Below are 22,446 nucleotides of genomic sequence, written 5' to 3' on the forward strand. Positions count from 1 at the left end.
TTTAAAATAAAATATCTCCATGTACTGACATGGAAAGATGCTTTGTGATTCATTGCTGATAGAATTATGATCCCATATACAGCACAAAATATGTGTTGGTATCCCATAAATACAGAGAGATATGTTTAAAAGTTTGTTCAACAAAATGTTTGGATTACTTCCAAATAGAAAGATTTTGGGATTTTTTTCCCCCTTTTCTTTTTCGTACTTTTCTATACTGCCTTAATTTTTTCAATACACATTATCATTTTTATAATAAAAACTTCTTTTAAGTTAAAATTTTATAAACAGTGATCATACTTAAGTCCTAATGTTGAGGACCTTCCTGTTTTCTTCATCCAATATGAAACTAGAACATTGTTGGAACTATGAATTCACATTCTCACTCAAGATGGGGTTATTCAACTCTGGGTCTTCAGTGGTAAACTCATATGCTCACCATGCCAATGTTTCAGCTAAGCTGCTAACAAACAAAAAATACCCTACAATTTCTTGGATTAGGAGGACACAAAGAATAATATTCTTTACAATATAATACTCTTAAGTTTCTACCAACTTTATTTCAAATATAATGCAAATTTTTCCATGGGCATAAGGCCCGGATCAGTACATGTGCAAGTTTTTAAAACATTAACAGAACTCTAGTCAATACATTACAGTGCCTAAATGTGTTAACTTACTCATTCAATAAATATTTGATTTGAGCCCCTCCTATGAGCCAGGTCCTGCCTCTACAGAGAAAATTCAATCATATCCCTTTAAAAATTCACAAACTAGTGGGAGAGAAAAATTAAAAGGTAATTAGAACGTGATGTCCTAAGTTCAAAAAGAGATAAATGCAAGTAATTAGAGTGCACAGAAAAGCAATCATCTTTCAGCTCAATAGTGACTACATATTTTTAAACGGCCGCTAAATGTGCCACTTGAAAACACATGGAAGTACACATTTGCCTATGATTGTCCACAAAATGCCTAGTACTAGCATCAAAGTGATAAAAGAAAAGTTAACGGTTAGGACCAATGATATTGTATTTCTTAAGTTTTAATAACGTTTTATGATGTCAATTTAAACATAAAACGTCTATTAATTTTTAGCAATAAAATTAGATTTGCGAAAATAAAACCGAATTTTTTATGTTAGCTCCAACAGCTAAGCAAATGGACACTGGCAACCTCAAACTAATACCCAACCATACCTAGCCCTGTTAAAACTACGTAAATTTTAAACGTTTTAAAACTGTGCATAAATTGAAATATGCCGAACAAATTCTCAGTGTCCGACCTTTTGTAAACACAAACGTAAAGTCAAGACTCTTCACAGATGTAAAATAGAAAGTAAAGAGCAATTTCATCCAGGAAAACGACTGCTTCCTCTTTAGATAATTTCTCTTCCTGGCACAAGAGCGGGGTGGTTATCAATTATTCCTCGTCTCAGAACTGAGTCCCAGAAATAGGCTATTGAGCATCCAAAAACCCCGGCTGGGGGAGAAAAGCTAGGCGCAAACTTAACCGAACATTCGCACCAAAGTCTCACCGAGAGGAGCAGCCCTGCAGCGACAGACTAAGAAACCCAGACGGAGAGCCACGGGCGCCTCCCAAGGGAGCGCAGGGCTCCGGGCACAGCCCCGGGACACGTCTGGGCCTCCAGGTGCCTTACCTGGGCCTCAGCAGCTCCGGGCGGAGTAGGTGTCACCCCCGCGGGCGGACCTCGCAGTCCCGGGGCGCCGAGGTGCGGCCCGGCCGTCGGGCGACCCCAATCCAGACACAAAGGAAGGAGGGCCACTCGGACTGCTCCTTCCCCGGCGGGCTCTGCACCCCGGCGCGAGCCCAGCGCCACTCCGGGGCTGCCTCGGCTGCAAGACCTCGCGAGCCGCTGGCCGCCCGGACTCCTCACCGCCGGCTCCCGCAGCCGCTCGGTCCGGGAATAAAGCTTCCGCGTTCACCCGACACCGCCGCCTCTCCGCCTCAGACCCGCGGAGCAGTCAAACCCGCGGGCCCGCCCAGTGTGGACGGCGCGCGCACGCGCACGCAAATAAACACACCCCGAGACCCGGGCACGACCGCTGCCGCGCGCACTGCCGCTCCGGCCTGTGCCCGCGCGCGCATGAGAAAGCGCGCTCGGCCTGAGCCACGAGGGCGCGCCGCGCTCACGAGAGCAGGACCGCGGCGGCGGCGCGCCCCATCTGGAGCGCGCTGCCCCGCCCCGCCCCGCCCCCTCGCTCCCGGGGCTCGCGGGCACCTGGAGTCAGGATTGCCTCAAGTTTGCAGCATTAGCACCAGCTGAGGAGGTAGGGCCGCCACCCGGGTCAGCTGGCGGAGCTGCAAGGCGAGGGGCTGCGGAACGCTGCGAAGCCGTGACGGTGCCCGGTGAGGGAGGGGCTGGATTCTGGGCGGTGCCAAGTCCGGGAGGGGGCGCGGCCACCGCCGAGGCGCCGGAGGCCACGTCCCGCTCCCCCAGGGTGAGGACGCGTCCCCGGGTGTGTCCTCAGGGCCAGACATGTCCGAAGTGAAGAGCCGGAAGAAGTCCGGGCCCAAGGGAGCCTCCGCGGAGCCCGGGAAGCGGGGTGACCTCGGGAAGAGCCCCGAGGCCCGGGGCGGTGGAGGCGGGGGCTGGGCGGACCCCCGGACCTTCGTGAGCCTGCTGTCGCTGGGGATATGCCTGGGCCTGGCCTGGTGAGTGCACGTCCGGGCCCTGCGCCCCGCTTCCGGGGCCCCGCTCTGCCCCGACCCCACCCGGCTCGGCACCCCACTAACCTCCAAGCCCCACCCCCGACTTGCGGCTTCTCTTCCTCTGCCTCGGCCCCAAAAAAAGGACAGCCCAGCTTTTTCCTTTTGCTCATTTCTTGTAACGCATTTTTCCTTTGTACTAGTTACGTGCCCCGCTCACTCAACTGGACTTGAGGCTAAGGTGTGGAACGAGTCAGCCGTTTCTCGAGAGATACAGACTTGGCCACACTTTATTAAGGGCCTACTGCACATCGGTAGCTTTCCGGTTCCTAAAACCAGTTAACTCTGTCTGCAGGGCATTCCTCTTGGACCGATTTCCTCAACCCCACCCTAATGGCAATGTTTGCAGCTTTAAAGGAATCCGTTATGATCTCAAAGCAGCCGACGTTAATGATAATCAAAGGTTGGAGGATTTCTCCTATTTTGATCAATGTGTATGCGTTATGAATTTAAAAAGTCCATTCCTAAGTTACAGATTGAATTTTAGTGCTGTAAACTACAAAAGCATAGCAGTTGTATCCACCTATTAACTAAACGTTGACAGTTTTTAAACCAAGGAAACAACTATATATGGGTGTCACAGGAAAAATGAATATTAGAAATAACCTTAAAATCAACTTACTTAATTTTCCCCAATCGTTTTCTTTAGGGATAACATTTCATTTTAATAACAAGATGAGCTTTAAATCAGAATTTCCCTTCATTTTTCACTGATTTTTAAAGTAGAAGATAGCTATTCATCTTCCTCAAGAGTAATAGAATTCTAGATGGAACCTTGGATGGCCTCTAGTCTAGACCACTTTGATGGTAGTAAATGTTGAATTATACTTTGCTGATGAATTCACCCTACATCTAAGTTAATAAAAGATTTGTTACAGTAAAGTGAGTGTTGATTGTTAAATCATCTCTTCCAAAAAAAATACTGTTTCTTTTACTAATGTACTTTACTTGTGAAATACTTTGATTTTTTATCTTAGAATAAGTACTAATTTACTGATTCAAATAAAGTGCTCTTATATCTTAAAATGCATAACCTTCTTTAGATAAACAAAGAACCTTTTTCTGTTGGGAAAGTTGTTCAGCCGTAGAACTTAGGCCAAAAGATAAAGCTCTTCAGCCACTTAAATGGTTTTATCCCCATGAACCCATCACAGGATGAAAACATTTTAAGTTAAAAATTCACTTAATACACCTAATCGGCCAAGTATCATAGCTTAGCTTAGCCTATTTTAGGCTTACATTAGCCTAGAACTGGCAAAATCACCTAACACAAAGCCTATTTTATAATGAAGCACTGAATATATAGTGTGATATATTGAATGCAAAATGTGAAAAACAGGATGGTTGTACAGGTACAGACTGGTATGGTCTCTAAGTATATTGACAGGGTGCCCTGTGATCACGTGGCTGACTGGCTGCTGCAGCTGGCTCCACTACCCAGCTTCAACAGAGAGTATTGTTCAGCGTATCACTAGCCCGGGAAAAGATCAAAATTCGAAGTATGGTTTCTACTGAATACATACCACTTTCAGTAAAGTTCACAAAGCTGAAAAATCTTAAACTGAACTATCTTAAATCAGGGACCATCTGTATATGTTGCTTCTCTCTGGAACCTAATGCAACTGTTTTTGGTTACTAAATTTATTATCATAACTATCCAAGGATTCATATTCATATGAGATAAATTACATCACAAAATACTCCCCTTTGCAATCATTTAGTAACTGTCCAGGAAAGACACTAGTAGAAATATATGAAGGAAAAAAATTGTTGAAAAGCAGATTCTTCAACTAGAAATTACTGTTAGTGCCAACAATAAAGACACAAGTTACATTTGGTAGTAAGGTTTTATTTGAGCTGTGTCTTCGTGAAGTCAAACAATGCTCAATCAATTATTTCTAAAATGGGCAGATTGTGTGATTGTTATTTAAATAATGTACTTAATTGCTTTGGTGAAATCTTGTGCCACACGAGTTGAAGTGTATGTACTTCAGCCAGTGTTTATAGCAAATATTTATTCATGGTAAGTTTGGGAATGAAAATTTATCCTGGTAAGACTTCTGCAAGCATTTTCCAAATAAAAAACAAACGTTTGGCATCTCAAAATACTTAAAAACACACTGAAATTATACCAAAGCCATTGAGATCTTTACCACTAAAACACACACTTAAGCATCTAAGAGTCTATCAACTCTTTATTGATTGCTTCCTGTACTGACACCGTCCTGGTTCTTAAAATACAACAGTAAGTATATGTGCCTATCTGTGTACTCCTAAACACAGCCTAGCCACCATCCTCTCGCACTTTGTCTAATTAATTTGGGAAAAGAAATTAGAACCCTCCCACTACCCAAAGAGGATTTCAAGGCATCATTACATCCGAGTCTTCAAACCTCCAGTCTTCTGATATTTGTTATCAGAGTAAATAGACATGATGCATAATGGCAGTATGATACTTCAACATCTTCTCATATGTCATCCAATGTCAGCATGACAATAAAATGTTGGAGTTGACAATTGTCCAAACTATATGGCCTGAGTGTTAATTTGCATAGCTCGTTCTAAACTCTGAAGGAAAATTTTCAGATTGGAGGATTGAAGAAATTTTGCTTTTAGAAAGTTTGAAAGTTGTGAAGTTACTAAATGAGACACAAAACCTTCCCAGCTAATTTAATTACATAGAAATTTAGTCAATTGGAAGTTCCATTGTGAAAATTTTAAGTTGCTTTTGGAAATTTCAACAGATTTTTTAATTACCTTTATAAAACTTCTAATAGCATTTTTGATAATTATGTACAAGAAGTTAAAGCTCTTGAATCAGTCCACTAATTCAGGTTTTTTTCTCTACCATCTAATATTACTTTCTCCATAAATCATTTATACTACAAAATCTCAGCTAACTGCATTTCTCATTTGTTGTAGTTGTTAGTGAGATTTTACCTAAAAGTAAATGCCCTGCTAAAAGTAAAAAATCCTTTAAAATGCCCTGCTTTGTAAAAATGGATATCAATATTTTTCCAGAACATTCAGTATTATGCTGAAAAAGAAGCTATAGTATGAAACATAGGGCTAAATAGGTCCTGACACTAGTAGTGGCGCTGGAACTCCCTTTCTTGCTAAAGGTGCATAATAACAACTTCCTTTGGTTGCCTATTTTTCATTATTAAGTTGAAGAAGAGCCAGAAAAACTCCTGTGTTTTTAAGTCCTCAAGCTGTCTGCCACCATCTAAGCTCCTAAAAGAGCTATCCAAAGACAACACTCTAAGGAAATGCACACTCTTTATTACAGGGCCTTGAGACAGTATGAGGCCTCTGCAGACTGCAATGGATTATGAAAGAGGAAGTTTCCCTCCTTTTGTAAAGCCTAAAGTAGCCAAGTAAGCCATGTCCCTTTTTCCTACCATCCATACCTTCAAGGCCTTTACATATTATAATAGTGAAAAGAGGCCCCAAAACAGCATAAGAGTGCTTCTCTTCCTGTAAGCAGTCCACTCCATGCATTCTATCCTTCATTTGCTATAAACCCAACAGTGCTTTTAAAGGGGTACAGGCCTCGGGCCTTTATCAAGTGCAAGTAGGAAGGAGGCAGCCCTGATCTTTTACATCACTGTAGGCTTGTCAGAGGGATGGAAAAGCAGCTGTACAAAGCAGTCCAAAAGAAAGGGCCAAGATATTTAAAGAGCTGTTATGTTATACTATAGACACTATACAAAAACCCTATGAAGTATTATTATCCCCACTTAACAGATGAGGAAACTACAGCAAAGGTAAGTTAAATAACTGGCCCAGGGTGCTTACAGAGCTCGTAAACAGCAGAGCCAAAGTTGCCCAGCTCCACACACAGCCAATATGTATGCTGCCTCCCAAGAGGCCAAGGTCCTAAAAATAGAAATCCCTAGTCCTGAAGTATTTATAGTCCTTTTCTAACTACAAGTTAGAAGGGTCCTTAACAGACCCTAATTGTCCATCTCATCTAAACTGGGGTACATGGGGAGCAAGGAGTACCTGAACTGCTCCTGGTAGAAGATGCCTGTGACTCATAAAAAGGAAACAAGCAATTAGGGCTTAGATGCCAATTTCAAAAATCAGTTTCTCAGAATTGAAAGCACTTTCTCTCAATATATGTTTGGCTTCTGGAAACATCAACCTCTTCCTTAATATTAAATGGGCTTGTATTTATAAGGCACTTTACAGTGTCTGGCACATCTGACTACAACATAAATGTAACTCAGCACCATACAAATAAATCACTTCTCATTTTTTTCATTACCAGCATAAAGTCAACTTCATGCTTGTCTCTTCTTATATGTACTACTATTCATAGGTAGCCATGGTAAATCTTTTATTTTTAATTTCAGTGAGAAGCTGACAAAAACCTACATTTATCACCAAAGATTATTATTTCCACTAAAATGACATCATTTTCTTCAAGCTTGCTTAATATTTGAATTTTGAAGAGAACTGGACAGACAACACTAAAATATTTAATGAAGTGAAAACTCCTGTAACACATTACTGTTGTGGGTCAATCTTCACAAAAAGCCAGTTTTATAATAATGATTTTCTTTTGAATAAACACACTGATCTGTAGGCCAATCCCTGAGGTTGTAGTAATGCTGATATATCTAGTCCCTGAATTTAGACTTATTTCTTGAAAGTCATCTATCTTTGTCTCTGCTGATCTGGGATAAGCCCATACTCTAAAAAGAACCTCTTAAAAGCCAAGAATGAAACCACAAAAGAATAAGTCTATACATACATCTTTGAAAACTAGGATAATGGTGCTTTCAAATGACAGAGTTTTGTTTAAAAGTTCCTATTGGCCACACAGGAGAAAAGTCAGTCTGTGCTAATTATATAACCTAGGCTTACTTAATTCACTGTCTTAGGATAGACATTAAACGTAATCAAAAGACATTTATTTCATCCAACACTAGATAGTTGCTGCAAAAGCAAAAAATCCATTTTGTTTTGGACCGTTTTAAAGCAACAGACAAGTGATGACATTTATGGGTTTGAAACATCAGCACCTTTGCCATGATGCACAAAGCGCAAACGTCTTTCACCCCTCCATTGAGTTTTGGGATGTTTAAATTGTCTTTCAGTGGAAGTCACTTTCACAAAACAATTAGTGGTTCTCAGATTGGCTGAGCACTGGAATAACTTGGGAAGCTTTTTAAATTTCCAATAGCCAAGTCACATCCCAAACCAATTAAGTCAAATTTGGTAGGACCCAGGCATCAGACTATTTTAAAGCTGCCAGGTAATTCGGTTACGCTGAAAAGCTTTTGAACCACTGGTCTATATACTCTGATTTAGGCAGTTTGTAAGGTTATGCTGCCTCACTTTTTTTGTTGTTATCATTTATCTACAATTACATGAAGAACATTATGTTTACTAGGCTCCCCCCTTCACCAAGTCCCCCCGACATACCCCTTCACAGTCACTGTCCATCTGCATAGTAAGATGCTGTAAAATCACTACTTGTCTTCTCTGTGTTGTAGAGCCCGCCCTGTACCCCTCCCACATTATACATGCTAATTGTAATGCCCCCTTTCTTTTTGCCCACCCTTATCCCTCCCTTCCCACCCATCCTCCCCAGTCCCTTTCCCTTTGGTAACTGTTAGTCCATTCTTGGGTTCTGTGATTCTGCTGCTATTTTGTTCCTTCAGTTTTTCCTTTTTATACTCCACATATGAGTGAAATCATTTGGTAATTGTCTTTCTCCTCCTGGCTTATTTCACTGAGCATAATACCCTCTAGCTCCATCCATGTTGTTGCAAATGGTAGGATTTGTTTTCTTCTTATGGCTGAATAATATTCCATTGTGTATATGTACCACATCTTCTTTATCCATTCATCTACTGATGGACACTTAGGTTGCTTCCATTTCTTGGCTATTGTAAATAGTGCTGCGATAAACATAGGGGTGCATCTGTCTTTTTCAAACTGGGCTAAATTTCTAGAAGTGGAATTCCTGGGTCAAATGGTATTTCTATTTTGAGCATTTTGAGGAACCTCCATACTGCTTTCCACAATGGTTGGACTAATTTACATTCCCACCAGCAGTGTAGGAGGGTTCCCCTTTCCCCACAACCTCGCCAATATTTGTTGTTGTTTGTCTTTTGGATGGTGGCGATGCTTACTGGTGTGAGGTGATATCTCATTGTGGTTTTAATTTGCATTTCTTTGATGACTAGTGATGTTGCTGCCCCACTTTTTGATGACTCAGAAAATACAGAGAATTTCAACTGCTGCTTTTTCTGATTCCCAAAGAATTGAGTCAAAGTAGATTAAACCAAATGGTGTTAGATCCAAAGCATTTTTGTGTGTGTGTGCTTGTTCATTTCAAGTCCTGCACAAACATTTATTGTTTTTAAGATTGAAATAACTTTTTTACCCCTCTGTCCTTTAGTATTTACCAGGTAAAGAATGCACTCCAATTTTAGAGTAGTATCTAAACTACACCTACATGACTCACGTTTTGTTGCATATAACCAGTTGTAGGGATTTGCACCTTGTAATGAGTGTGTTTTATTGTCACTTTGCCAATGACTCCTGTTTTCACAGGTTTGACTCCTGTTATTTTACTTCTAATCTTTGCCTCTCTCTTCTACTTCACTACGTGTTTTTCTTCTCCCACATTTTAATTTAAAAATGTTTTTTTACATAGATAACTCTTGCTTCTACATTTCATTGTAAAAACACTTATTTTCTAGATATTCCCCAGATATAACCTTGAGAAAAATAGTAGAGACCACATATCTTGTTCCAAATAATTCACAATAATTCACTGTTTCTTCCTGCAAAGTATTTCTTGTGCATACATCTCTTATGATATCATACCAGCTCTCTGTCTAGGCTGTCAACTTGAACAGGGGCAGTCTTACTTGTCTTTGCATGAGTAGTTCAGTTAAACCAGTACCTACCATGTAGCGGGCTCTCCATCAGTTTGTTGAAATCAACCAATAAAAGCTACTACTACTTATACCAGAATTTATGTTGTCCTTACCGCAAGTGGATATAAAATACACCATTAAAATTCAAGCTTAACGTGGTTATGAATTAGGTGGTAGTGATTTTTTTTTTTGTCTTTTCCAGGTTTGTATTTCGGCAGTCGGAGAAGTTTGCAAGGATAGAAAACCAATACCAGTTACTGAAAATAGAAACCAAGGAGTTCCAAAGTTTTCAAAGTTCAGTCGGTTTAATTTCAGAAAAGGTAATTATTAATTGGCGTATTTGGGAAGATTTTTCCATTATTATTCCCCACTACATCCCTTCTACCCCAATTCATAGCTTCTTTTTTCCTGCCTTTAAAGCCATTACTATTTTAACTCTCATTGTTCTTCCTACCTCTTCACTTTCTCCCTTCAATCCAGTTTAGATTCAGGTTACATTTTGAAAGGACAGGATTGTGTTTATAAACAAACGTTATTGTTTAAAAAGACTAATATGTTCATACTGATGTGACCTCAGTTTTCTATTTAAGTGTCAAGTGTCTAGAGCACTGAAAATGAAATTGATCTTCAGGTATAAAATTAGAATAGGACCAGCACTTGTTGGGCAAAGATCCATTGTTTTTTTTCCCCCTTTACTTTCCATTTAGTAAGCATATATACATATGTATTTAAGAATGACTAATCCAAAAATAAATCAATGGTAAAATAAAATATTGATTTTCTAGCCAAATTAAATCCATGTCTATGTTGTGTTTCTTCAAGCTGCAAATACAGGTGCTTATTACTATGATTCTTAGAAATGTGAGACGATAAAAAAGTTTTAACTACTCAGGAGAGGGTCAGTGGCAATCAATAAGGCATCATGTGGGCCTTCTCTGGCTACCAGAGACCAAGCTATCTTAAATGCCTTGTTTGTTCACTTATTCATTCACTAAACCTTTATTTGTGTCATAAGGTAGACAAGAACTTGGCAACAGTGAGCAAGGATGTTATAAAACTAGGCAGAAATGAAATAGAGGGTGTAAATTCCTGTAGCCTCATGCCCAGGATTAGTGATAGTCCTCTAGAGGAAAAGAGCCATGGATGAAAAGTTTGCAGCCCTCACACAAGCCAGGAGATTCCAAGGCAGATGAGTTTAGGGGCCTCCGGCAGGGAGCAGCATAGACCTGCAGGCGTTGGTATTTTTGTCCTAGGGCTCAAGTTAGAATCTGGTTAGAATTGTTGGGAGCCTCTAATCAGAGGGAACATAATGACAAAAAAAAATTCCAGGAGATAGAATCTTCATGTACTTAAAAGCTATCGAAAACAAATTTTGAAGGAAGATACCCTTTTTAAATGAAAAATTTGGTAGCAATTTAAATGCTTTTTGAAGCATGTTTTTTAAATATCATCATAGTATCCCAGAAATATTCAGTCTTTGCATAGCACTCTTCCTCCCAGTCTGCCCTATATGTGATTTAACAATAGCTGCCTTTTCACAAAGCTGGCTTGAAAGGCCAGCATATTGCAGAAGGAGGGGAAAGCAAGGTGTGGGCTCTTATCACAATGGTATGACCTTGGCAAAATCAACGTTTCTTGGCCTCTTTCATCATTATTAAATGAAAATAACAAGATTTTTATAAGGATCAGATGTGATACAATATGTATGAAAACTCTTTGAAAACTTTAATGCAGTACTAAATTTAAGGTGTTGGCTCTTTTTTAAAAAATGAAAAACTGTAAGAATATGTTGGCAGCCCATAAATGCTAGTTATTGTAGTATACTAGTCACTATATATTTGCAGATTAAACCTTAAGACCTGTATTGTCTTGGAAAGTTGATCTTGTAGTTGGGGTCTATTGGAGCATACTACTTCCAAATTACAATGAGGCTGTAGTGAACAGTGTAAACAGGAAGTTACCTTAAATGAAGATAAGTTTGCTCCTTCAAAATGCTAATAAGAACAAATATATCCTGCTAATAAAACCTAACTAAACCTAATATTATCAATGTACAGGTAGTTCTCAGAATTGAGTTTTAAAGGAACTTGTATTATGGCTATGTGTGTACATTAAAAACAATTTTTAAACAAGGTTTCAGAGTAGTCTTGCTATATTAGTACTGTTGCACACTGCTCCTAGCTATCACCTGAAACTGCTTCAGGTCTTGATTGGGATGGGCTCAAAAGGTTTATGGCCATTCTGCTTCCTTAGCATCAACAAACATATGAGATACGGGACTGCAAAAAGGCATAAGACATGATCTCTTCCCTGAAGGAATTCAGAAGTTCTCATGTCTTAACCTGGCTAACACATCAGTCTGTTAGAGTCAGATTTCCGAGTCGCTTCTAAACCTTTCCTAATTGCCCTCAGACTTCTGATCTCTCCTGTATGCATCCATTCTCCTCATGACATGAATCATAATCTGTTGTGATTTTTTTTGTTGTTTGTCTCTTTTACTTCTCTTTAGAGCAAATGCTGTCTTTTATGACTGTATCCCTAGTGCCTAATAATGGAACAGAGGATACTTAATAAATCTTATTGGGACTCTAGAAAAATATATAATGTAAAAGATCCAAAACACTACCTCCCCTATCAAATTGTGAAGTCAGGGAGTATACTGTATCTGTATTTATGTCCAGAGTCTAGAACAAAGTCTGGCGCAGAGTGAACACTCAAAAATTAATTATATGTGCAAAATGCCAAACAGGTGGCAAATTATGTAATACTATAGTTGCTACGGGTGTTTGGGTGGTCAGGGCTAGGGCTGGGGAAGAATGCTGCCCTGAGGGGCTGAGATTTGGTCTGAGCCTTCAGTCCTGCCTGAAGGAAGCACAGAATTTAGCTAAGCAAAGGGGGAGGAAGAATAGCATTTAGAGGTTATGAAGTTTGGGACTTTATCCTAGAACCATTAGGAAACATAGTGGGGTTTTTATGTAGTACCATGATGTATATAGCAGTTGTTAAAATCTTAATCTGGCTGTAGTGTGTAGGATGATTTAGGGAGGAGGTAACTGGAAGCAGATGTTAGATAATACTTCCAGAACATTTTGCTTGATCATCAAAGTTTTGGTTGAATGCTCCATGCAAGTGCTTCTAAAGCTCTTTTACTGCTACAGTGCATATAGACTGTTTTCTTCTCAATTAAATTAGGCTGAATAAGGGCAGAACTGTGTCTTGTACAGTATTGTGTCTCTAACACAATACTGCAAACATTTGATAAATTAATGGTCATTTCTAGGCCTTCCTGTAGTCTCTAAGGCTGTAATCTATGACTAAAAGAGGGCCACTTGGCCCTTCTATATTCCAGACCCATATTAGGAGATGCCAGGAGCTTACCATAATTAAAAGATCCTTAGAATACTTTATTGTTTGACATGAATTATCTCACCAAACAGATTTTTTCATTCATTTGTTTTTTGTGATGTATATAAAGATCTGATTTTGGTACCTTCTCTACAAGAGATCAATTTTTTCCTCAGGCAGGAGCTTTTCCAGAATCATAGAATTTAGGAAAATTAACAAATTTTATTACTAACTTAGAGTTCCTTAAAAAGCCAAATTACCATAAGGATGACAACTGAGTTGCTTTCCATTGAGTAAAAAAAGAGGGAAATGTGATATACTTCAGGCTTCTTTAACATTATGACTCTCCTGAATATTCCTCCATGAAAATGCACAAATGCTTGAGATTATAGGTTCAAGTATATGTTTATCTACCAAAGTGCTAACCTATTAAATTTGTTTAAAATATGTTAAAACAATTATTAAAGTAATAAATGTTTTTGTCAGTATGATTGTGGTATACTTGGATATTTTAGACATCTTCAGAACTTGAACTAGACAGGTGATTGTTAAAGTATGTTTCCGAAATATAAAAGTTATTAAGTAGCCTTGGGAATTGTTTTGTGTTACAAATGCAGCTTGAGTCTACTCAAAGTGTCCTGCAGGAAGCTACATCATCCATGTCTTTGGTGACCCAGTTTGAGCAGGAAGTATCAAGCCTCCAGAGTATCTTACATGACATTCAAAGTAGTGAAGAGGTGCTCACTCAAAAGATGCAAAGCCTTAATAAGAAATTCCAGAATGTTACAGATTTCTGGAAGAGAAGCCTAGAAGAAATGAATGTTAATACAGATATTTTCAAATCAGAATCAAAACACATACATTCTCAAGTTACTGTCCAAATTAACTCAGCTGAACAAGGAATAAAATTGCTTACTGAAAGGCTAAAAGATTTGGAAGACAGCACACTGAGAAACATTAGAACAGTAAAAAGACAAGAAGAAGAGGATCTTCTGCGAGTAGAGGAGCAGCTTGGCTCTGATACAATAGCAGTTGAAAAGTTAGAAGAGCAGCAGCATGCCCTCTTTGCCAGAGACAAAGACCTGACTAATAAACTTTCCAACTATGAACCCAAAGTTGAAGAATGCAAGACACATTTGCCAACAATTGAAAGTGCTATTCACTCTGTTCTGAGAGTCTCTCAGGATCTGATAGAGACAGAAAAGAAAATGGAAGATTTGACTACTCAGGTGTTTAATATGGAAGATGACATGCTGAAAGCAGTCTCTGAAATAATGGAGATGCAGAAAACCCTTGAAGGAATTCAGTATGATAATAGCATATTAAAGATGCAAAATGAACTGGATGTTCTAAAAGGAAAAGTTCATGATTTTATAGTCTATTCAAGTACAAGAGAAAAGGGAACTTTAGAAGATTATAATCTAGAAAATGAAGGAAAAATTGATAGTGAGTTTTAAATGCACTACATTTACTCTGATAAGTCACATTATTATACATAAATTGATGAGTTCTATGCTTTTGTGCTATTTTGATAAGTCTCACTTTATCCTAGTGAGATGTCCACACAGATGAATTATCCATACATCCAAAGCTTATCTTTTTAAGCAATAAAACTTATTTCATTTTAACCATTTTAAATAAGAATATTTCTAAAATATGTATTTCTCCACTTTTTAAATCAATATACTTAATATTTTTTAAAGTTTTTCTAATAATTAATGGACATCATTATGAATCTCACCAGTTATACTGGACCTAAATATATTAATACCTCTAGAAGCTATTGAGGAGTGTTTACCTCCTCACCAAATGACCCATTTTTTTTTTTCAAACGTATGGCTACTATACCTTTTTTGTCACCTGAAAAGGTGACCCACTGACCTGATCTTACTGTAGGTTGGTTGGTAATATATGCCTGTTTAAGCCAGTTTTTCATTTCCTTTGTAATTTTGCAGGCCAAGAATCCAGACAACCAAGTTAATAGGAATTTTATCTAAAAAATAAACATGCCCAAGGGAGAGCCTGGGGTACTTCGTTATGAATTAATACGCACTTTTGAAAACTATGGAGCCTGGGAAATGTTTTTACTTTTTGTTAAGGTTCCAAACTGTTACAGATACTTGTAAGAATTTTTAAAGAGGAGTAGATATGTTGTTATTGAAGGCTTTTCATATGAATTAAGTGTGTATGCTTTGAAGAAACTTCCTTGGACGATCTTCATATACCTGGGCTTTTTTTTAAGGTTCTCCCTGTGTTATAGACTCTTGAGTTTGTTACATACATAATCTCTAGATATATTTTTCTACTTACAATAAAAAGTATACCAGTAAGCCTGTGGCCTATTTAAAGAGGAAAAAGCAGCATAATGAGAAATTGTAATTATGGTAATTAAAAGTATGTTGTTAGAGTCCCCAAACTAATTACCCAACCAAATTCATTTTACATAGTGACTTTATTTTACACAAATTTATATAATGGAGTCACAAGGAGTAAGAATGGACATACTGAGATGAGATTAAGGGGAGGGCTAGTTGGATTTTTCCAATAATAATAATTAGAAGTGTGCAGGATTGGAAGATCACATGACTTTTATTGGTAAGCTGATTTATCAAGAGTGTCCAAACTTGCTGTTGAAAACTGAGTCGACTGCACATGGAAGTACTATTCTTGTTTCTTCTTGTCAATAACCAACTGTATTCCCAGTTTTATAATGCAATTTCAGTGGAATTAAACACAAAGAACTTGAAAGCGGTTACAAAAATACAGAAATTAGTTGTGGTCAGGTCATTTTATGATGTAACTTTGCACATTTTTGGAAGAAAATCCCAAGCAAGTTCTACTTTTGAGTTTAGGAGTGCTTACGGTAGTCAGCCACAGGTCATAAAAACAAACCTGGAAGAGTGCTGCTATTAAGGGGCATAGCATTTATTTCAGAAAACATTACATTTCTTGACTTTGAATGTCTTAAGTTCTCATCTATGTGCACCGGCAAAATTGGATTTTGCTTTTATTTTCATGCTAAGAAAATAAAGTTAGCAGGGACTGTTGTTCTAACCCCCATCCTGTCAAAGCAGATGTGATCTCTTGTACTCTTCATTTTTACGTATGTATTTTTGGCCTATCACCAGGTTTGATACACCGAATACTGTATTGTATTTCAGGAGAAAACTGTTGGGTCTATGTTTATACACATGTGTATAGTCTTTTACTCAGAGGTTTTCCTATAAAAAGTTGTCCTTAGAGAGATTGAGACCTACAGTAGTCCCCCCATCCTCGGCTTCACTTTCCACTGTTTCAGTTCCCTGCAGTCAGCTGCAGTCCAGAAGCAGATGGTCCTCCTTCTGATGACCTATCATCAGAAGGTGAGTGGTAGCTTAACACTACATCACAATACCTGTCATTCACTTCACTTCATCTCATCTCGTAGGCATTTTATCACCTCACATCATTATAAGCGTAAATACAACAAAATAAGACAGTTTGAGACCACATTCACTTTTATTATAGCATATTGTTATAATTGTCTATTATTGTTAATCTCTTACTGTGCCTAAGTTATAAATTAAACTTTGTCATAGGTATATATGTATAGGAAAAAGCATTATATATAGGGATTGGTACAACCCATAGTTTCAGGCATCCACTGGGGGTCTTGGAACATATGCCCTGTGGATAAGCGGGGACTACTGTACCTAATTTGTCTTCCTCTGTTTCTTACATTCACTTAACAGACACTTGAAATTTTAAAAACTTTCTTGTGCATCAAATATTAAATAATATTATTAAATCTTTCTTTTAAGGAAGATTACCATATTCTAGGACACATTTTTGCATCTTTGTAATTGATAATAAATTTTACATCAATTTGTGATAGCACTGGGCACTTTTTTTAATTTAGCTGAAATAAATCACTTCTACAAAACAAACACCTAATTTTTTTTTTACAAAACACCTAATTTTTTTAACCTTAAGATGTAAAGTTTAAATGTATTTTTGTAGTACTTTCTTTAAACTTTGCCTAATGATTAGAAGCTGTTAAGTGTACTTTTATATTTTATAATGAAAAATGTTAATTTATTAACCTATATTCTATAGAAAGCTAAACTTGTAAGATACAAAGTTAATGGCATTATTTTTCATCTCAAGCTAATTGTACACTTTTGTATGTATAATCTTGACCAAAGCTTAATATGTCATTATAAAATAATGCTATAAATTCACTAAACACACTAAAAAAAATTTTTTTAGACTCACTTCATACTTGGCAGTTGGCAAAAGCTCTGCAAACTCAGCCAGCATCTGTTTTAAGTTCAGCTATGAGCTATTAATACTATTCAACACGCTCCATCCCAGCTTTACACAGCAGGGAAGAAGAACTGAACCTTTGGGAGCCTAGTACACATCAAATACTGCTGGGGCCTACATCGTTATCATCCTAACAGCTCCGTGTACTGAGTACCTGCCATGTTCCAGTAACTGTGCCACCTACTTTGCATGGATCTTTGCACTGATTCTTACCACAGCTTTGCCAGCTATGAGAAGGAAATTGAGGCTCAGGAAGATTAAGAAGCCTGCGATCACACTCCTAGGTCTGTCCAACTACAAAAGCCACTGAACTCCCACTACACAATGCAACCTGCTGCTATTCAATCAGGGGAGGAAAAAAATAACAAAAAACTTGTCAGATCTTGAGAATTCAAAAAACTGTAGTTCAGCTAAATGTATCCACTGCATGTCACCATTAAGCTAGAGTGTAAGTCACTGAAGTTAAAACTGACTTAAAATTGTTTAGGCACTAAGAGGGAATCAGTATATGCTTAGAAGAGAGCGGGAAAGCTATGGTGGAGAAAGAGCCCCACACCGGAATCTTCCAATCTAGGCTTTGCCACTGTGTTCTTGGACACTTTATCTGGGGGCTGTTTTTTCATGAGAGAATTGTACCAAATAATTTCTAAGATCCCTTCTAGTTTTAAGTGGTTTTAAATTTTAGAGATCAATAAAATTGTCAGGTCTTTTAGTACATTTTCAAAAACTCTTCAGCAAAGTTTTTGGAAGGCCAATTGTACCCAGAAATAAATCCCTTGAGCCATGTTGCTATGCTTGTAGGTTTAGACAGTATTTAACATTACAGGATAGCATCTAGCTTAGTACCTTACATGTATGATAGATACTTGGTAAATATTCAAAAATTTTTATGGCTGAAACTTTGGAGTTACTGATAAGACTCTCCAAACTCTTCCGTCCATTCTAGGCCAATAGCTTAAACAAGCCCCAAGTAATTTTTTAAAGTAACTCAGTAAAACAATTTCTAGACTATTCCTATACTGTGTTGAGTTTATATTTTAAATAGAAGTTTATGATAAATTGCTTTTATATGCTACCACGTAAAACAAAGAAGCTTACTAGCAGCTTTTCAATGATCTGATCCTTCTAAGAATCAACTAAGCTTTCTGAGGAGTCTTAATTGTGTAATGCTATTAAGCTACATTTACTCTATGGTAGAGTAGATACATTAATAAGCAATAATCTAGTAATGAAATGGATGAACTAAGCTACTACTTCTTTCACTCTTGGGAGTCTCAGCAAATGTACTTTATTGCAGAACTTTCCCTTTACAAATAAAACATGCTTTTGCAATTGCCACATTTCCTTCCTATTTGTGGCCATTCTTTAACATCATATCCACAGAAACATTTTCACTTAACTCCTACCAAAAAACATTTTGGGCCACATCCCCCACCAATAATTGACATACCAAAGCCTACTGAGGATAACTAAATATATTTTTAAAACAAATATATATGATGAGACGAGATGGGGGAGTTACTGCTTTCAGCTGACCGGCCCCATTTCAGCTTGTCATTTTCCACATCTATATAGCTGCTTTTTAGGCTGCTATAAAAATAGTATTACAAGCATATTAAATTTTTATTTGCATTAAATATAACTAAGTTAATGTTAGCAAAGTAATCTCAAAAGGTTAGCTAAGTAAACCAGGCAAATGCAATTTAAGAAAGGTAATTCATTAAAATATATATATATATATATATATATATTATGTATGAGGAAAACACAATTACTTTGGAAAAAACTTGATGTCTTTAGATGAAACTGCATATTTTATTAAAATGTTTTTCAGCCTGCATGTTTTTAATTGATTGTTTTATAAATTTTAATTTGTCATTTTCATTTCCAAACTAAACTACAACCTTTCTGAAAGCAAATTGTTCCTGACTATGTAACACATACTAGTACAATAAATGTTGAATCAAACTAGTTTTTATTATTAGTAGAAAGCTATAGGCAATTTCCATTTTAAAACACTTTCCTAGAAAAAAAGCTGAAAGTTTAAATTTTTCCCTTTCCCTCTTACTTTTATTAACTGATGACACAATGCAATGAAATTTCAAATATTCAACTTTTCCAACACTGTGTGCAAACACACGCACACATGCACACACAGACACCACCACCACCAAAAACAACTTGAAACATGTTGCCAGACAGCTGTGTGGCTCATAATGTTCATAGGTTAATGTATCCAAGTTAAACCAAAACAATTTAGAGGTATCTAAGTATACAATAGACAGTGGGGAAGGAGGATGATACTGAAATGTATAAAATTTGAGAGCCACTTGTATTGGAATCAAAATTTTAGAACTTGGAGATAGTATCTAAACTACCGTTAGGGTCACAACCCAAACTATAGTCATCTTTATGTCCCTTACACTTGGCATGTCTAACAGCTTATTAGTTAGTTAATCGAATTAGTCAAGGTCTCATGGATACCCCAGAAAATTATTCATAAATTAGGTCTCTTCATTCTAGCACTTGAAATAATAAGTATTGTACAAACTTGTTTCAGTAGTTATGTTGCCTTGACCCTCCAAATCTACCAAAGCTCATCTAGAGGTTTTCTCCTCCCTGCTCCAGCAACTGACAAAATATATCACTGTCCTTCATTTAGCTCATTTTGTCACTGTACAGAGAATTGATGGTGAAAAATAATAGCTGAAAAACACCTTTTCCAGTAACATGAAATTTTGCTAATGGTTTCCTTCTTATTCATTAGTAGTACACTTAATACATCTTTTACCAAATGCTTTCTAGGAAAGCAGTGAAATTATAGTTAAAAATAGCACATAAAATTTAAGTTGAACTTTAAATATTAAGCCTTTAATCAATTAATTATGGTGGTATTATATTTTCTTATAGTGTCAGAAGTCTGAAGCCTTCATGGAAAAATTGAAGTCTTTTCAAATAATTACTCGCTTAAAGCGTCTACAGGAGAAAATACATGAGGCGAAAACTTGGTCTAACAGGATAACTGAAAAACAGGATACACTGAACAACAACTTGACAGGTCTTTCTCAAAAAGTTACAGAAGTAGACCAGAATATAACTTCCATGGCAAAAGATATTGGTCTCAAGATTACAACTATAAAGACAAACATACGACGTATTTCAGGTTTAGTAACGGATGTAACATCATTGACAGACTCTGTGCAAGAACTAGAAAATAAAATAGAAAAAGTAGAAAAAAATACAGTGAAAAACATAGGTGATCTTCTTTCAAGTAGCATTGACCGAACAGCAATGCTCCGGAAAACAGCATTTGAAAATTCACAAAGAATTAACTCCGTTAAGAACATACTTTCAGAGCTAAAGAATGATTTCAACAAACACACGGATAGGTTTTTAAGCTTAGAAAGTGACAGAGCTAAAGTTCTGAAGACAGTGACTTTTGCAAATGATCTGAAACCAAAGGTGTATAATCTAAAGAAGGACTTTTCCCGTTTGGAACCATTGGTAAATGATTTAATACTACGCATTGGGAGATTGGTTACTGACTTAATACAAAGAGAGAAAGAAATTGCTTTGTTAAATGAAAAAATATCTAACTTAACAACAGTCCATGCTGAAATTAAAGATATAAAAGATGAAATAGTACGTATTTCAGATATAGATTAGTTTTATGTTATTTAGATTAGACTGAACTTTTTAAAAAATAAGACCACTGTCATAAAAAGCCTGACAAGTCAGAAATAATCGAATTTTGGAGTTAATACCATTTTGTACTTTATTCTATTTTGATTTCTATATTAAAGCATTGTGCACCTCGTTTTCCAAAATAAGTATGTGAAAACATATACTTGAACTTTATATAACAAGAACATCATTATCTCAACACTTAAAACACACACTAAAACACCAAGGGAGAAGCAGGATCTGCCAGTCTAGCATTGGGAAACCTAGAAGGGGCAAAATCCGAATCCCCACTTGCCCTGACTGCCAGAGAGCATAATGTGTGATTGGGGCTCTAACTGGAGAACTGGCAGAGATGTTAAGTCAGGGCTGTCAAAAGGCATGATTCAATAGAAAGTAAGTGAGGTAGGAGCTGTGAGTAGCAGCTCCTGTACTAAGGTACCACATCGTTCTCTGATGGATCAGGAGAGCTACAACATTCAGCTGTGAACTAGATTCCTCAAAGTTTCTTAACTATGTGGTATCTGGGATTTTTAACATTTTGTGATTTACCTCATAAATGATACAGAAAAACTGTGTGAACAATGATTATATAACTTAAGAAAGTACATAATTTAGCAGCAAAACTGCCATAAATCCAAATTCATGAACATTGTGGACATTTCTATCCCAAAAATGGTATTATAGAAGTTATTTTAAAACATGGTCAAAACATTTCAAGCTTTCACAAAATACAGAAGCTGTGACTTGTTTTACTAGTCAATTTTATTGTACATGTCACTAGGTCTGCATCATTTAGCAAAAATCAGGCTTTCTTAGAATTTTAATTGCTTAGAAAATTTGAATCATTTGATCCCTCTGGAAACTATTATGCAATGCTGTCATGTTCCAGCATTATAGCCTAATTCAATTAAACTACTCATTCCGTACACTCATCCCACTGGGTTCTGCTTTATAGAATTGACATTAAACCAGATGTGAAAAAATGTTAAAACTTCCTGATTATAGATACTCTTTCAGTATGAAGACATTTTAAAATGGGAAATGGGAATTCACAAAATTTTAAGTGGTTTTAGTTGAACTTTGCAGGTGAAATTCTCTCAGAAATAGCTCTGAAATACCTTTAACTAGATAGGCAATCCTTGACAGCTTGAACACAACATACGTTGTATCAATACCCACAAATAAAATCTATTGTCTTGAAAATTTGAATCCTGAGACCATGACAGCAGAAATCTGCCTCATAGTGAAGGATGGCTGAAATGCTTATCTTGAAGTTTTCAAATCCACGGTCTACCATCCAACCCACAGGCTCTTCTTACAAAGTGACTGACACTCCTCCCAGAATGGGTGGAGTCCAGTCTACATTCCTTTATCCTGAAGCTGGGATTTGGTCTTCTGGAACTCAGGCTGTGACCAAGAGTTTAATAGAAGTGATGCTGACTTCCACAGACAAGTCCTAAAAATGATCCAGCTTCTGCCTGACTCC

General features: G+C 37.3%; 2 protein-coding genes across 9 annotated transcripts in view; one reads left to right on the forward strand and one right to left on the reverse strand.

Moving 5' to 3' along the window:
- Positions 1-1,975, reverse strand: part of APAF1 (apoptotic peptidase activating factor 1) — a 78,002-nt gene extending 76,027 nt beyond the window's left edge. For 2 of the 5 annotated variants that reach the window (XR_008991944.1, XM_057486490.1), the window contains exon 1: positions 1,658-1,972. The gene's annotated coding sequence lies outside the window, so the exon portion shown is untranslated. Of the gene's footprint in view, positions 1-1,657 lie in introns of all 5 variants that reach the window. The other 3 variants (XM_057486488.1, XM_057486487.1, XM_057486491.1) reach the window with 2 other exon arrangements.
- Positions 1,976-2,124: 149 nt separating this feature from the next.
- Positions 2,125-21,176, forward strand: IKBIP (IKBKB interacting protein). 4 transcript variants are annotated; one of them, XM_036891282.2, is made up of 5 exons: positions 2,125-2,288; positions 2,490-2,673; positions 9,829-9,946; positions 13,589-14,417; positions 20,187-20,337. In XM_036891282.2, exons 2-5 carry the CDS (start codon positions 2,498-2,500, stop codon positions 20,198-20,200), a joined length of 1,137 nt encoding a protein of 378 aa, XP_036747177.1. In that variant the 5' UTR covers positions 2,125-2,288; positions 2,490-2,497; the 3' UTR covers positions 20,201-20,337. The 4 variants fall into 4 exon arrangements, with proteins under 4 accessions (XP_036747177.1, XP_036747178.1, XP_036747179.2 ...); XM_057486492.1 differs by having other exon boundaries at positions 2,144-2,367; XM_036891283.2 differs by lacking the exon at positions 20,187-20,337 and having other exon boundaries at positions 13,589-16,031.
- Positions 21,177-22,446: the final 1,270 nt, after the last annotated feature.

The sequence above is a fragment of the Manis pentadactyla genome, chromosome 10, assembly GCF_030020395.1.
Source record: "Manis pentadactyla isolate mManPen7 chromosome 10, mManPen7.hap1, whole genome shotgun sequence".
NCBI lineage: Eukaryota > Metazoa > Chordata > Mammalia > Pholidota > Manidae > Manis > Manis pentadactyla.

Excerpts from the sequence above, each read along its gene's own strand:
- IKBIP (XM_036891282.2), top strand. The coding sequence starts at position 2,498 with ATGTCCGAAGTGAAGAGCCGGAAGAAGTCCGGGCCCAAGGGAGCCTCC. Across the intron at positions 2,674-9,828 it reads ATATGCCTGGGCCTGGCCTG|GTTTGTATTTCGGCAGTCGG; the intron begins GTGAGTGCACGT and ends TGTCTTTTCCAG. Across the intron at positions 9,947-13,588 it reads TCGGTTTAATTTCAGAAAAG|CTTGAGTCTACTCAAAGTGT; the intron begins GTAATTATTAAT and ends TTACAAATGCAG.